Below are 14,597 nucleotides of genomic sequence, written 5' to 3' on the forward strand. Positions count from 1 at the left end.
ATATATAAAAATGTTCACAACATTGGACTCAGGGAGAATAAAAAATAACAGTGAGGGGTGGTATCTTTGATGTTAAAGTTAGAAACTGGAGCTCTTTCTAGCTGAAAGTATTTTACATCTGTAGGCATAGTTTTGGGTTTTTTTGTAATAATTTTATTTATTTTTTGCTGTGCTGGGTCTTCATTGCTGCCCTAGCTTTTCTCTAGTTGTGGTGAAAGGAGGCTATTGCCTGCTGGTGTCTCATTACTGTGGGTTCTCTTTTGGAACACAGGCTCTGGGGCCTGCAGGCCCAGTAATTCTGGCACAGGCTCGGTAGTTGCAGCTCCCAGACTCTAGAACACAGGCTCAATAGTTCTGGTGCACAGGCACAGTTGCTCCACGACATGCGGAGTCTTCGTCGATTAGGGATCGAACACATGTCTCCTGGACTGGCAGGCAAATTCTTTACAGTTGAGCCACCAGGGAAGTCCTATAAGCATAGTTTTTAAATCAAAACACCTCAATTCATGGTTCCCAATCTTGGGGAATTTAAAAAAAATTTTGTCAATTGGTCTGGATGGATGTGTCTTAGAAATAATACATTTAAAAACGCTCTATGTGATTCTAATGTACACAGTTAGGAATGACACAGATATTATATACTCTGGAATGAATTGAGAATCCTATGTAAAGGAACTTGCTCTGAATTTTAGAAGCCACTGTTTTAAATATATTATAATTTTTCATTTTATGTTTTCTATATATGTGTATTTTTACTTTTTCATGTAATATCTTTATACTTAAGTATCTCTTTCAAATCTCAGGTAGTGAGGATACATTGTATTTTAAAAGTCAGTGTGGGGAACACGTATACACCTGTGGCAGATTCATGTTGATGGATGGCAAAACCAATACAATATTGTAAAGTTAAAAAAAAAAAAAGAAGAAAGAGAAAATGATAGTATCTACCTCATAGGAAAAAAAAAAGTCAGTGTGATATAGCTTAAGGGCATAGGCTTTGTAATTAAACAGACCAAGTTCTAATTACTGGAGAAGGAAATGGCAATCCACTCCAGTACTATTGCCTGGAAAATCCCATGGACAGAGGAGCCTGGTAGGCTATCGTCTATGGGGTCGCAAAGAGTCAGACACGACTGAGCGACTTCACTTCACTTCACTTCTAATTACAGCCCCATTAATAATAAGTAGGATTGAATTGGGAACCTTGTATAACCACACCTAACATTAGTTTCAGTTCAGTTCAGTTGCTCATGGACTCTTTGCAACCCCATTGGACTGCAGCATGCCAGGCCTTCCTGTCCATCACCAACTCAAGGAGTTTACTCAGACTCATGTCTGTTGAGTTGGTGATGCCATCCAAACATCTCATCCTCTGTTGTCCCCTTCTCCTCGCACCGTCAATCTTTCCCAGCATTGGGGTCTTTTCACATGAGTCAGTTCTTTGCATCACGTGGCCAAAGTATTGGAGTTTTCAGCTTCAGTGTCAGTCCTTCTAGTGAATTTCCTTAGGATGGCGTGGTTGGATCTCCTTGCAGTCCAAGGGACTCTCAAGAGTCTTCTCCAACATCACAGTTCGAAAGCGTCAATTCTTCAGCACTCTGCTTTCTTTATAGTCCAACTCTTACATGACTACTAGAAAAACCATAGCTTTGACTAGGCAGACCTTTGTTGGCAAGGTAATGTCTCTGGTTTTTAATATGCTGTCTAGGTTGGTCATAACTTTGCTTCCTAGGAGCAAGCATCTTTTAATTTCATGGCTGCAGTCACCATCTGCAGTGATTTTGGAGCCCTCCAAAATAAAATCTGTCACCATTTCCATTCCTTCCCCATCTCTTTGCCATGAAGTGATGGGACCAGATGCCATGATCTTAGTTTTCTGAATGTTGAGTTTTAAGCCAACTTTTTCACTCTCTTCTTTCACTTTCATCAAGAGGCTCTTTAGTTCTTCTTCACTTTCTGCCATAAGGGTGGTGTCATCTGCATATATGAGCTTATTGATATTTCTGGCCATCTTGATTCCAGCTTGTGTTTTATCCAGCCCAGTGTTTCTCATGATGTACTCTGCATATAAATTAAATAAGCATTTCTTCTAAGGGATTCTTGCCCACAGTAGTAGATATAATGGTCATCTGAGTTAAATTCACCCATTCCAGTCCATCTTAGTTCACTGATTCCTAGAATGTTGATGTTCACTCTTGCCATCTCCTGTTTGACCACTTTCAATTTGCCTTGATTCATGGACCTAACATTCCAGGTTCCTATGCAATATTGCTCTTTACAGTATCGGACCTTGCTTTTATCACCAGTCACATCCACAATTGGGTGTTCCCTTCATTCTTTCTGGAGTTATTTCTCCACTGATCTCTAGTAACATATTGGGTACCTACCGACCTGGGGAGTTCATCTTTCAGCGTCCTATCTTTTTGAGTTTTCATACTGTTCATGGGGTTCTCAAGGTAAGAATACTGAAGTGGTTTGCCATTCCCTTCTCCCGTGAGCCACATTTTGTCAGAACTCTCCACCATGACCCATCTGTCTTGGGTCAAGCTACAGGGCATGGCTTATAGTTTCATTGAGTTAGACAAGGCTGTGGTCCACGTGGTCAGATTGTTTAGTTTTTGGTAATTGTGGTTTTCAGTTTGTTTTCCCCCTAATGGAGAAGAATAAGAGGCTTATTGAAGCTTTCTGATGGGAGAGACTGACTGAGGGGGAAACTGGGTTTTGTTCTTATGGGTGGGGCCATGCTCAGTAAATCTTTAATCCAATTTTCTATTGAAAGGCAGGGCTGTGTTCCCTCCTTGTTAATTGACCTGAGGCCAAACTACAGTGGAGGTAATGAAGATAATGGCGACCTCCTTCAATTGTCCCCTGTATGCACTGCTACACTTAGTGTCCCCAACCTTGCAGCAGGCCACCGCCAACCCACGCCTCTGCTGGAGACTCCTAAACATTCATGGGCAAGTCTGGGTCAGTCTCTTTTGGGGTCACTGCTCCTTTCAATAGTTTACTTATTAGGTAAACATTAGTTTACCTATTTATAAAGTGGGATATAATATTAGGTCTTTATTAGTACTGTGTGACAACCACCTGTTTTAATAATATAATGTGCCTTAAAGTGCAGGTTTATTTAAAATATGACTGTGACTTCCAGGTGGTGCTAGTGGTAAAGAACCCACCTGCCAATGAAGAAGACTTGAGAGGAGGGTTTGATCCCTGGGATAGAAGGATCACCTGGAGGAGGGCATGACAACCCACTCCAGTATCCTTGCCTGGAGAATGCCTTGGATGGAGGATCCTGGGAGGCTACAGTCCATAGGGTTGCAGAGAGTCAGGCACCCCTGAAGTGACCTAGCATGCATGCTTATGGCTGTTTTTAAGTGTGAAAGGTGAATAACTTCAAGTTCAGAGATGACTTGCCCAAGGTTTTGTAGCTAAATAAATGTGTGGATCTTCTGGAGCCCAGTTGTGTTGATCTTTCTGAACTATTTAGAAAACATTAAAAGTTCTATGTTAGATAATTATTTTAATCTGTTATTGTTGAATAATATGTGCCTGCTCTCTGAAATTGTGAGTTGTTTCCTAAGAAAGCATTTAACAGTATTAACTTTATACTTTTGTTAACTGTTTTAGAAAATGTAGTGAATATTTTACCTTTTTTGAGTGTAAATATTTGAAGATAATATTTATCTTGAAGCAATATCATGTTTGGTTGCAATTAAATAATATGGTATCACTGATTTTTTTTTTTTTTTTTTTTGTATTGCACATTAAGGTTCAAATGCAGGTATCTGCCTCTTAGGCCTGAAATTCTAGGAGTGGTTTGGGTTACTTCAGTACTTTTTTTCATAACAATTTTTTTTTTAAACAACAGTAATAATTTATTTGGTGACAGATTGGCCATTTGTGAAGAGTGTGGTAAGGAAGTCTTATGTCTTCTTTTCAAAACTAAGAAAAATTTTTATTGAGGTGTAGTTGATGTACAACATTCTATTAGTTTCAGATGTACAACATGCTATTAGTTTCAAGTGTACAGCACAGTGGTTTAAAATTTGTATATATTGTGAAATCACCACCACAGTAAGTCTAGTTCTGGTCTGTCACCATATGTCATTATAGAATTTTTTTCTTGTGATGAGAAATTCTAAGATCTCCCTTAGTAATTTTCACATATGCGCTATAGCGTTATTAACACAGTTACCATGCTGAACGTCATGTTTTCATGATTTATTTATTTTATAAACTAGAAGCTTGTATATTTTAACTCCTTTCACCCATATTTTTGTTTCTGTAACTTTATGGACAAACCCGTTTCAATAGAAAAGTTAGTAGTAAAACAAAATTCTTAAAACTTATTTATACCTTAATTTATAAGCACAGAACAAATAAAAACTTACTGTTTCTATTTTGAAATGCTGTGTATTTTGGTGGGAAAATTTAGAGAGACGAGTATATAATGTACTTTGATTTTTCTTCTCACCTGCAAACAGTGTAGGTTGTATCAATCAGAACTATACTGTACACCCAGATACATATTTCTTTTTTATACCTGAACATTCTACTAAGAATGTGTCATTGGCTATTTCTCAAAAACATGATATTAGTGGTTGTAAGATAGTCTGTCATTTAATTTATTTAGCCATTCTTTCATTGTTGGACATAAAGATTTTTAATTTTTACTGTTAAAATGCTATAATCATCCAATAAGCATTTTCATTTCTGTACCATAAAATTTTAAAGTAGAATAGTTGAACAAAAGGATGTGAACTTACATAAAGCCTTTGATAGCTACTGCCAAAATTTTCATGCAGAAAAGATATACCTAAATATAGCCTCTATTTTGCCAGTATTATGTGTTTTCATTATTTTTTAATTCGTAAGTTTTAATTCACACTAATTTTAGACTTACAGGGAAAGTAATACAATACACCCCTAACGGGAAGTAGTTTCCTGTGCTGATGTCATCTTACTTAACGTAACTAAATTGCAGATCTTATTCAGTTTTACCAGTTTTTTCATTAATGTCTTTTTTTAATTCCCAGGATTCTATTTAGGATCACACCTTACAGTTTGTTATTTCTTCTTAGTCTCCTCATATTTTTCTACAATTACTTATTCTTTGTCTATTATGAGCTTGATACTTTTAAGAGAAGTGGCAGTTATTTCGTACTGTTTAACTGCCATTTGTCTTTATTTGCATTTCTTTGACTAAGTTGAAAAAAATAGTTTTTGTATGTATTGGTCATTGTTTTTTGTTTTTGAAGTGCCTCAGTTTATGTCCTTTGCCCATTTTTCTCTTAAAGTGATTTTTTCTGTTTTAGACTTTAAGTCTTGTTAATCTTTGAGCTTTTACTTGCTGTATATTATGACCCATAGAATGGTCCAAAAATCACTCTAATGAGAGCTCACTCTTCAGTGGTGATCTTATATATGTAGCATTGGGATCTATTTTGTGTGTGTATCAGTGTATTTAATATATGATAATTTTGGAATACATATATACCTAAATTAAATTGACCATATTTTTCATGATTCAGTTCAGTTGAGTTCAGTTGCTCAGTCGTGTCTTGACTCTTTGCGACCCCATGAATTGCAGCATGCCAGGCCTCCGTGTCCATCACCAACTCCTAAAGTTCACTCAGACTCGATGGACTCATATCCATTGAGTTGGTGATGCCATCCAGCCATCTCATCCTCTGTCATACCCTTTTCCTTCTGCCCCCAATCCCTCCCAGCATCAGAGTCTTTTCCAGTGAGTCAACTCTTCACATGAGGTGGCCACAGTACTGGAGTTTCAGCTTTAGCAACATTCCTTCCAATGAACACCCAGGACTGATTGCCTTTAGGATACACTGGATCTCCTTGCAGTCCAAGGGATTCTCAAGAGTCTTCTCCAACACCACAGTTCAAAAGCATCGATTCTTCAGCACTCAGCTTTCTTCACAGTACAACTCTCACATCCATACATGACCACTAGAAAAACCATAGCCTTGACTAGACGGATCTTTGTTAGCAAAGTAATGTCTCTGCTTTTGAATATGCTATCTAGGTTGGTCATAACTTTCCTTCCAAGGAGTAAGCGTCTTTTAATTTCATGGCTGGAATCACCATCTGCAGTGATTTTAGAGCCCCCCAAAATAGTCTGACACTGTTTCCCCATCAATTTCCCATGAAGTGATGGGACCAGATATCATGATCTTAGTTTTCTGAATGTTGAGCTTTAGGCCAACTTTTTCATTCTCCTCTTTCACTTTCATCAAGAGGCTTTTGAGTTCCTCTTCACTTTCTGCCATAAGGGTGGTGTCATCTGCATATCTGAGGTTATTGATATTTCTCCCAGCAATCTTGATTCCAGCTTGTGCTTCTTCCAGTCCAGCGTTTCTCATGATGTACTCTGCATAGAAGTTAAATAAGCAGGGTGACAATATACAGCTTTGACATACTCCTTTTCCTATTTGGAACCAGTCTGTTGTTCCATGTCCAGTTCTAACCGTTGCTTCTTCACCTGCATACAGATTTCTCAAGAGGCAGGTTAGGTGGTCTGGTATTCCCATCTCTTTCAGAATTTTCCAAGTTTATTGTGATCCCCACAGTCAAAGGCTTTGGCATAATCAATAAAGCAGAAATAGATGTTTTCTGGAACTCTCTTGCTTTTTCGATGATCTAGCGAATGTTGGCAGTTTGATCTCTGGTTCCTCTGCCTTTTCTAAAACCAGCTTGAACATCCGGAAGTTCACGGTTCACATACCGCTGAAGCTGGCTTGGAGAATTTTGAGTATTACTTCACTAGCATGTGAGATGAGTGCAATTGTGTGGTAGTTTGAGCATACTTTATTTATACTAAATAATCTATTTAGTATTATATACTGTTACATACCCTATATGTTTGTGCTAATGTATAAATTTATACTCCCTGATGTTTGACTGTGTTATGATTCTTTTCATACTTTTCATTCTTCTTTTCTTGATATCTTCCTGCTGAGACCACCCTTTGCCCTGATGAAGGGCTGAAGCTTTCCTTGAGCCCTAAGGCCTCAAGAAATGGAGCAGATGTCCCAGATCATTCCTAGAAACAGCTTCCGTTCTAAACCCTGGGTGCCTCACTTTCTTATTTGTTCATCCTGCTTGTATATTTGTATATTTGCCCAATAAGATGGGAGATTGTATATTTGCCCAATAAGATGGGAGATTGCCTGGCCCAGCATGACTTTGCATAGGATGGTGGGAATATTGAGGGATTAATTCTTTCTCTTCCTGAGACTTGGCTTATAAATTTTGCCAATAAAAGTGATTTCAAAACTTGTACCATGTGATATGTTCATCCCTAACCTTGATGCATCATACTGCAGAGTAGTTCCCAGTTTGTTTGCCCTGATATTTTATCTGTGGGGTTTATAGAGGAATAGAAGCTTTAAAATTGTACTTATGTCAGTATGTTTACTTATGTTTTCTTTGCTTTTACCCAAAGATTTTGATAACTTCTGTTATTTGCTGTTTGATAGGAATGCTGCATTTTTAGTGACTCTCTGAAGTATATCAATCTTACTGATTTAAAATGAGTTTGTATGTTTCTTTGACCTTGAAAAAAATCAGACTGGAATTTTTCCCTAATTGTAACTGGCTAGTCAGGGATAAGCCAACTCTCAGTAGTAACTTCAGAGAAGGCAGTGGCCCCCCACTCCAGTACTCTTGCCTGGAACATCCCATGGATGGCGGAGCTTGGTGGGCTGCAGTTCATGGCGTCACGAAGAGTCGGACACGACTGAGTGACTGAGTGACTGAGCGACTTCACTTTTCACTTTCATGCATTGGAGAAGGAAATGGCAACCCACTCCAGTGTTCTTGCCTGGAGAATCCCAGGGATGGGGGAGCCTGGTGGGCTGCCATCTATGAGGTCGCACAGAGTCGGCCACGACTGAAGTGACTTAGCAGCAGCAGCAGCAGCAGCAGCAGCAGCAGCAGCAATAACTTGCTTCCAGTTTTAGTAGATATTAATTTTGGCATAATAGTAATAATTGCCTTGTGTTTTTTAACTCATTAGTAATGGAGTCACTAAAGGTTATCCTTATAATATTGGCATACAGTTACATTTCCCTTTACAAAAGTTTGTGAAGCAAAATAATTATAACTTTGTTTGACTACATGTAATATTCTTCCTTTGAAATATTTTAACAGGGTTATGTAACAAACTCATCACGAGTTGTTTCTAATAATTCTTCAGAGTTACTGTTTGACTTGACCCAAGATTCAGGATTACCACATTACCAAGGAGGACCAGCACTTTCTATAACAGGTTGGTTTCAGCACTTTTTCAAAAAATTAGAAAAAGAAAACTTGGTGAATATGCATATGAAATTGACTTTCTGTTTTGAGGTCCATGCCTTCTTGTTAAGTTCTTCACATATTGTAAGGTGTAATGGCACTAACAGTTCTTGAATGCCATTTTGGTGGTTTTAATTGAAATCTTATTTAGTAATAGAATGTTATATTTCTTCCTGTTAATTTAGTATGCTAACTAGTTTTGACCTTGTTCTCACTTGGCATTAAACATGGGCTGAGAAAAATTTTTATTTTAGTTTTACTTTGTTTTATTGGAGTTTAGTTGATGTACAATGTTATATTAATTTCAGGTGTATAACAACTTGATTCAGTTATACATTATATATATTCATTCTTTTTTAGATTCGTTTCTCATATAGGTTATACTGAGTAAAATTTTCTGTGCTGTACAGTAGGTCCTTGCTGGTTATCTCTTGTATATATAATAGTGTGTTTGTGTTCATCCCAAGCTCGTGGTTTATTTCTCTGTCCCCACATTCCCTTTTGGTAGCCATTAGTTTATTTTCAGTATCTGCAAGTCTGTTTCTGTGTTGTGAATACATTTATTTGTAGCTTTTAAAAATTATATTCCACATATGAGTGATATTATATATTTGTCTTTGTCTGACTTACTTCACTTAACATGATAATCTCTAGGTCCATTCATGTTGCTGTAAATGGCATTTTTTTGTTCTTTTTATGGATGCTATTCAATTTATATATGTACCATATCTTCTTTATCCACTCCTCTGTAGATGGACATTTAGGTTGCTTCAGTGTTTTAATTATAGTAAATAGTGCTGCAGTGAACATTTGGGTACATATATCTACTTGAAGTATGGTTTTCTTCAGTAATAAGCCCAGGAGTGGGGTTACTGGGTCATATGGTAGCTCCGTTTTTAGTTTTTTAAGGAACCTCCATACTGTTCTCCATAATGGTTGTACCAGTTTACATTCCCACCAACAGTGTAGGAGGTTTTCCTTCACACCTTCTCTAGCATTTATTGTTTGTAGATTTTTTGATGATGGCCTTTCTGACTTATGTGAGATGATACCTCTTTGTAGTTTTGATTTGCATTTCTTTGATAATTGGTGATGTTGATAAATTCCTTGTTTGTTGGTTTGTTTACAAATATTTTCTCCCATTCTATTGGTTACCTTTTCATGTTGTTTATGGTTTCCTTTGCTGGACAGAAGCTTTTAAGTTTAATAAGGTCCCACTTGTGTTTTGTTTGTTTTCATTACCAAAGGAGGTGGATCAAAAAAGCCATTGCTGTAAATTACATCAAAGAGTGTTCTGCCTATGTTTTCCTCTGAGTTTTAATGGTGTCCGGCCTTTGATTTAGGTCTTTGATCCATTTTGAGTTTATTTTTGCATGTGGTGTTAGAGAATGTTCTAATATCATTGTTTTACATATAGCTATCCAGTTTTCCCAGCATTACTTACTGAAGAAACTGTCTTTTCTCCATTGTCTGTTCTTGCTTCCTTTGTTGTATATTAATTGACAATAGGTGTGTGGGTTTATTTCTAGAAACAGGACTTTCTATCCTGTTTCATTGATCTATAGTTCTGTTTTTGTGAAAAATCTTAAAATAATTTCTTTAAGGAAGTTCTCTGATACTCTACTCAATAAAAAGAAATATTTATTAGGTTCTGTAGCCACTAGTATGGAAGAGTATATGATTATAGTTAATAATTTCTCAGGTTAGTATGTTTATATTCAATAAATGATTTAGACATAAAGTATGATTATAGAGTGCTGTTATAAGGTGGCTGCACTAAATTCTTCTATAGTCAGTACTCAGTAAATGCCCATTAAAGGAGTAATGAAGTCTCCCTGTTGAAGAAGAGTTACCTTTATTATATACTATGATAAAAGTGTCCAATATGCTGCTGAGTAAAAGCAGAGGGCAGTTACTTATAACTCCAGAAAGAATGAAGTAGCTGGGCCAAAGCGGAAATAAGGCTCAGTTGTGGTTATATCTGGTGGTGACAATAGAGTCTGATGCTGTAAAGGACAACATTGCATAAGAACCTGAAATGTGAGGTCTGTGAACCAAGGTAAATTCAGTCAGTTCAGTTCAGTCACTTAGTCGTGTCTGATTCTTTGTAACTGTATGGACTGCAGCATTTCCTAGAGCTTGCTCAAACTCATGTAAATTGAGTTTGTGATGCCATCCAACCATCTTATCCTCTGTCATCCCCCTTCTCTTCCTGCCTTCACTCTTTCCCAGCATCAGGGTCTTTTCCACTGAATCAGTTCTTCCCATCAGGTGGCCAAAATATTGAAGCTTCAGTTTTAGCATCAGCCTTTTCAGTGAATACTCAGGACTGATCTCCTTTAGGATTGACTGGTTGGATCTCCTTGCAGTCAAAGGGACTCTCAAGAATCTTTTCCAACATCACAGTTCAAAAGCTTCAGTTCTTCAGCACTTAGCTTTCTTTATAGTCCAATTCTCCCATCCACATATGGATCCACATATACTGGAAAAATCATGGCTTTGACTAGACGGACCTTTGTCGGCAAAGTATTATCTCTGCTTTTTAATATGCTGTCCAGGTTTGTCATAGCTTTTCTTCCAAGGAACAAGTGTCTTTTAATTTCATGGCTGTGATCACCATCTGCAGTGATTTTGGAGCCCAAGAAAATAAAGTCTGTCACTGTCTCCGTTGTTTCAAGGTAAATTAAATGTGTTAAAGCAGGACATGCAAGAGTGAACATTGACATATTAGGAATCAGTGAACTAAAATCCACAGGAACGGGCAGATTTAATTCAGGTGACCATTATAACTACTTCTACAGGCGAGAACCCTTAGAAGAAATGGAGTACCCCTCATAGTCAACAAAAGAGTCTGAAATGTAGCATGTGGGTGCAGTCTTCAAAACAGCAGAATGATCTTGGTTTGTTTCCAAGGCAAGCCATTCAGCATCACAGTAATCCAAGTCTGTGCCCCAGTCACTGATGCCAGCGAAGCTGAAGTTGACCAGTTCAGTGAAGACCTACTTCTAGAACTAACTCCAAAAAAAGATGTCCTTTCCATCATAGAGGATTGGAATGCAAAAACAGGAAGTCAAGAGATACCTGGAGTAACAGGCAAGTTGGGCCTGGGAGTACAAAATGAGTCAGGGCGAAGGCTAACAGAGTGTCAAGAGAACGTACTGGTCATAGCAAACATCTTTTCCAGCAACCCAGGAGATGGCTCTACATGTGGATATCACCAGATAGTCAGTACTGAAATCAGATTGATTATGTTCTTTGCAGCCAAAGATAAAGGAGCTGTATACAGTCAGGAAAAAGAAGACTTGGAGCTGACTGTGACTTAGGTCATGAGCTTCTTATTGCAAAATTCAGGCTTAAATTGAAGAAAGTAGGGAAAAGAACTAGGCCATTCAGGTTTTGGGTATTCCCAAGTAGCACTAGTGGTAAAGAACCTGCCTGCCAATGAAGGAGACATAAGAGGCAGAGGTTCGATCCCTGGGAAGACCTCTGGAGGAGGAGATGGCAGCCCACTCCACTATTTTTGCCTGGATCAACTCCCTTATGATTATACAGCAGAGGTGATGAATAGATTCAAGGGATTAGATCTGGTAGACAGTGCCTGAAGAAATACGGACGAAGGTTCATAGCATTGTACAGATGGCAGTTTACCAAAACTGTTGGAAAGAGAAAAAAAAATGGAAGAAGGCAAAGTGGTTGTCTGAGGAGGCTTAACAGATATCTGAGGAAAGAAGAGAAGCGAAAGTTAAAGATATACTGCAGTGAATGCAGAGTTCCAGAAAATAGCAAGGAGAGACAAGAAGACCTTTTTGATGAACAATGCCAAGAAATAGAGGAAAACTATAGGGAGAGACCAGAGATCTCTTCAAGAAAATTGGAGATCACAAGGGAACATTTCATGCAAGGATGGGCATGATAAAGGATAGAAATGATCAGGACCTCACAGAAAGAGAAGTGATTAAGAAGAGGTGGCAATACCTACAGAAGTATACCAAAAAAGTCTTAATTACCTAGTTAACCATGGTAGTGTGATTACTCACCTAGAGCTGGACATCCTGTAGTGTGAAGTCAAGTGGGCCTTAGGAAGCATTACTACAAACAAAGCTAGTGGAAATGATGGAAATCCAGCTGAACTATTTCAGATCCTAAAAGATCATCCTATTAAAGTGCTGCACTCAATATGACAGCAAATTTGAAAACTCAGCAGAGGCCACAGGACTGGAAAAGGTTAGTTTTCATTCCAATCCCAAAGATGGGCAGTGACAAAGAATGTGCAAACTACTGTACAGTTGTGCTCTTTTCACATGCTAACAAGGATACAGTCAAAAATCCTTCCAGCTAGGTTTCAGTAGTTTGTGAACCAGAACTTCCAGATGTACAAGCTTAGGTTTCAAAGAGGCAGAAGAACCAGAGATCAAATTGCCAACATTTGTTGGATCATGGAGAAAGCAAGGGAGTTCCAGAAAAACAGCTAGTTCTGTTTCATTGACTATGCAAAAGCCTTTAAAGAGGTGGGAATGTGAGACCACCTTACCTGCCTTTGGAGAAATCTGTATGTGGGTCAAGAAGTAACAGAACTGGACATGAAACAGCTGACTGATTCAAAATTGGGAAAGGAGCATGCCAAGGCTGAGTATTGTCACCGTGCTTATTTAACTGAAATGCAGAGTACATCATGCAAAATGTCTGGCTGGATGAAGCACAAGTTGAAATCAAGTTTGCCAGGAGAAATATCAGCTACGTCAGATATGCAGATGATAGCACTCTAGTGACAGAAAGTGAAGAGGAACTAAAGAGCCTCTTGCCAAGGGTGAAACAGGAGAGTGAAAAAGCTGGCTTGAAACTCAACATTCAGAGAAACTAAGATCATGGTATCCATTCTTATCACTTCACGGCAAATAGAAGGGGTAAAAGTGGAAGCAGTGACAGGTTTTATTTTCTAGGGCTCTAAAATCACTGTGGACAGTGACTGCAGCCATGAAATTAAGAGGCGCTTGCTCCTTGAAATCTATGACAAACCTAGACAGTGTATTAAAAAGCAGAGACATCACTTTGCCACCAAAGGTTTATATAGTCAAAGCTATGATTTTTCCTGTTCAGTTCAGTTCAGTCACTCAGTCATGTCCGACTCTTTGTGACTCCATAGACTGCAGCACGCCATGGTTTTTCCCGTAGTCGTGTATGAACGTGCAAGTTGGACCATATAGAAAGTTGAGCGCTGAAGAATGGATGCTTTTGAATTGTGTTGGAGAAGCTTCTTGAGAGTCTCTTGGACTGTAAGGAAAGCAAACCAGTCAATCCTAAAGGAAATCAGCCCTGAACATTACTGGAACAACTGATGCTGAAGCTGAAGGTCCAATATTTTGGCCACCTGGTGTGAAGAGTGAGTCATTGGAAAAGACCTTGATGCTGGGAAAGATTGAAAGCAAAAGAGAATGGTGCAACAGGGAATGTGATGGTGAGATAGCATTACTGACTCAGTGGACATAAATTTGAGCAAACTGTGGGAGATAATGGAGAACAGAGGAGTCTGGCATGCTACAGTCCTTGGGGTTGCAAAGAGTCAGACACGATTTAGTGATTATAAACAACAAAGTTCTTCATTAACATAAAATAATATAGTGTGTTATGAAACAATTTTATCTAATTGAAAATTCTTTGTTCAGGGAATTATGCTTTGTATACTAGTATTTTGATGTATTTCAAATATTTAAAATATTGATTTGAATACAGATTTGGGGGAATTTTTGGTTTATTCACTAAAAAATAAGTGGGGAAAGTTTAGGAAATGTTTCCCCATTTTTATAGTAATATCATAACCTAAAATGTTTTTCCTTTTATATAATATTTAGTTGATGTTCATTTCTTTGGGTGTTTCACCTACATATTTTTAAAAATCTAGGTACTAAAATAGGTAATAACCAGAAGAAACAAGGAGAAAAATTACTGTCTTAAGTCTGATTTTATGAAACACATGAACTGTATTTATAGAAAAACCTGAGTTCTTGAAATGACTTGGGAGTAAGAACAGTGACTCCTGCTCTCCTTCTAGTGTTTTAAAGCTGCAGAGCAACTTAAAGCTGTAGTGTTAAGCTGCTATTAAGATTTTTGTAGTCTATAGCATGTCTTTACACTTCAGTTTTCTCAGATTATTGAAATGGAAATGTTATTTTTCTTTATTTAATGCATTCATTCTCCAGACCTGCAATCAGCTATTTATAGATACAATTTTAATTCTTGCTCTCTTTTACTTAGGACTTTCTGAAAACCAAGTAAGATAA

General features: G+C 37.9%; 1 protein-coding gene across 21 annotated transcripts in view; it reads left to right on the plus strand.

Moving 5' to 3' along the window:
- Positions 1-14,597, plus strand: part of ZNF280D (zinc finger protein 280D) — a 127,461-nt gene that overhangs the window by 35,969 nt on the left and 76,895 nt on the right. For all 21 annotated transcript variants that reach the window (XM_015097014.4, XM_042252408.2, XM_042252409.2 and 18 more), the window contains one exon: positions 8,173-8,290. In XM_015097014.4, coding sequence (XP_014952500.1) covers positions 8,173-8,290 — 118 coding nt within the window. The remainder of the gene's footprint in view (positions 1-8,172; positions 8,291-14,597) is intronic.

Source organism: Ovis aries, chromosome 7, assembly GCF_016772045.2.
Source record: "Ovis aries strain OAR_USU_Benz2616 breed Rambouillet chromosome 7, ARS-UI_Ramb_v3.0, whole genome shotgun sequence".
In the NCBI taxonomy this organism is placed as follows: domain Eukaryota; kingdom Metazoa; phylum Chordata; class Mammalia; order Artiodactyla; family Bovidae; genus Ovis; species Ovis aries.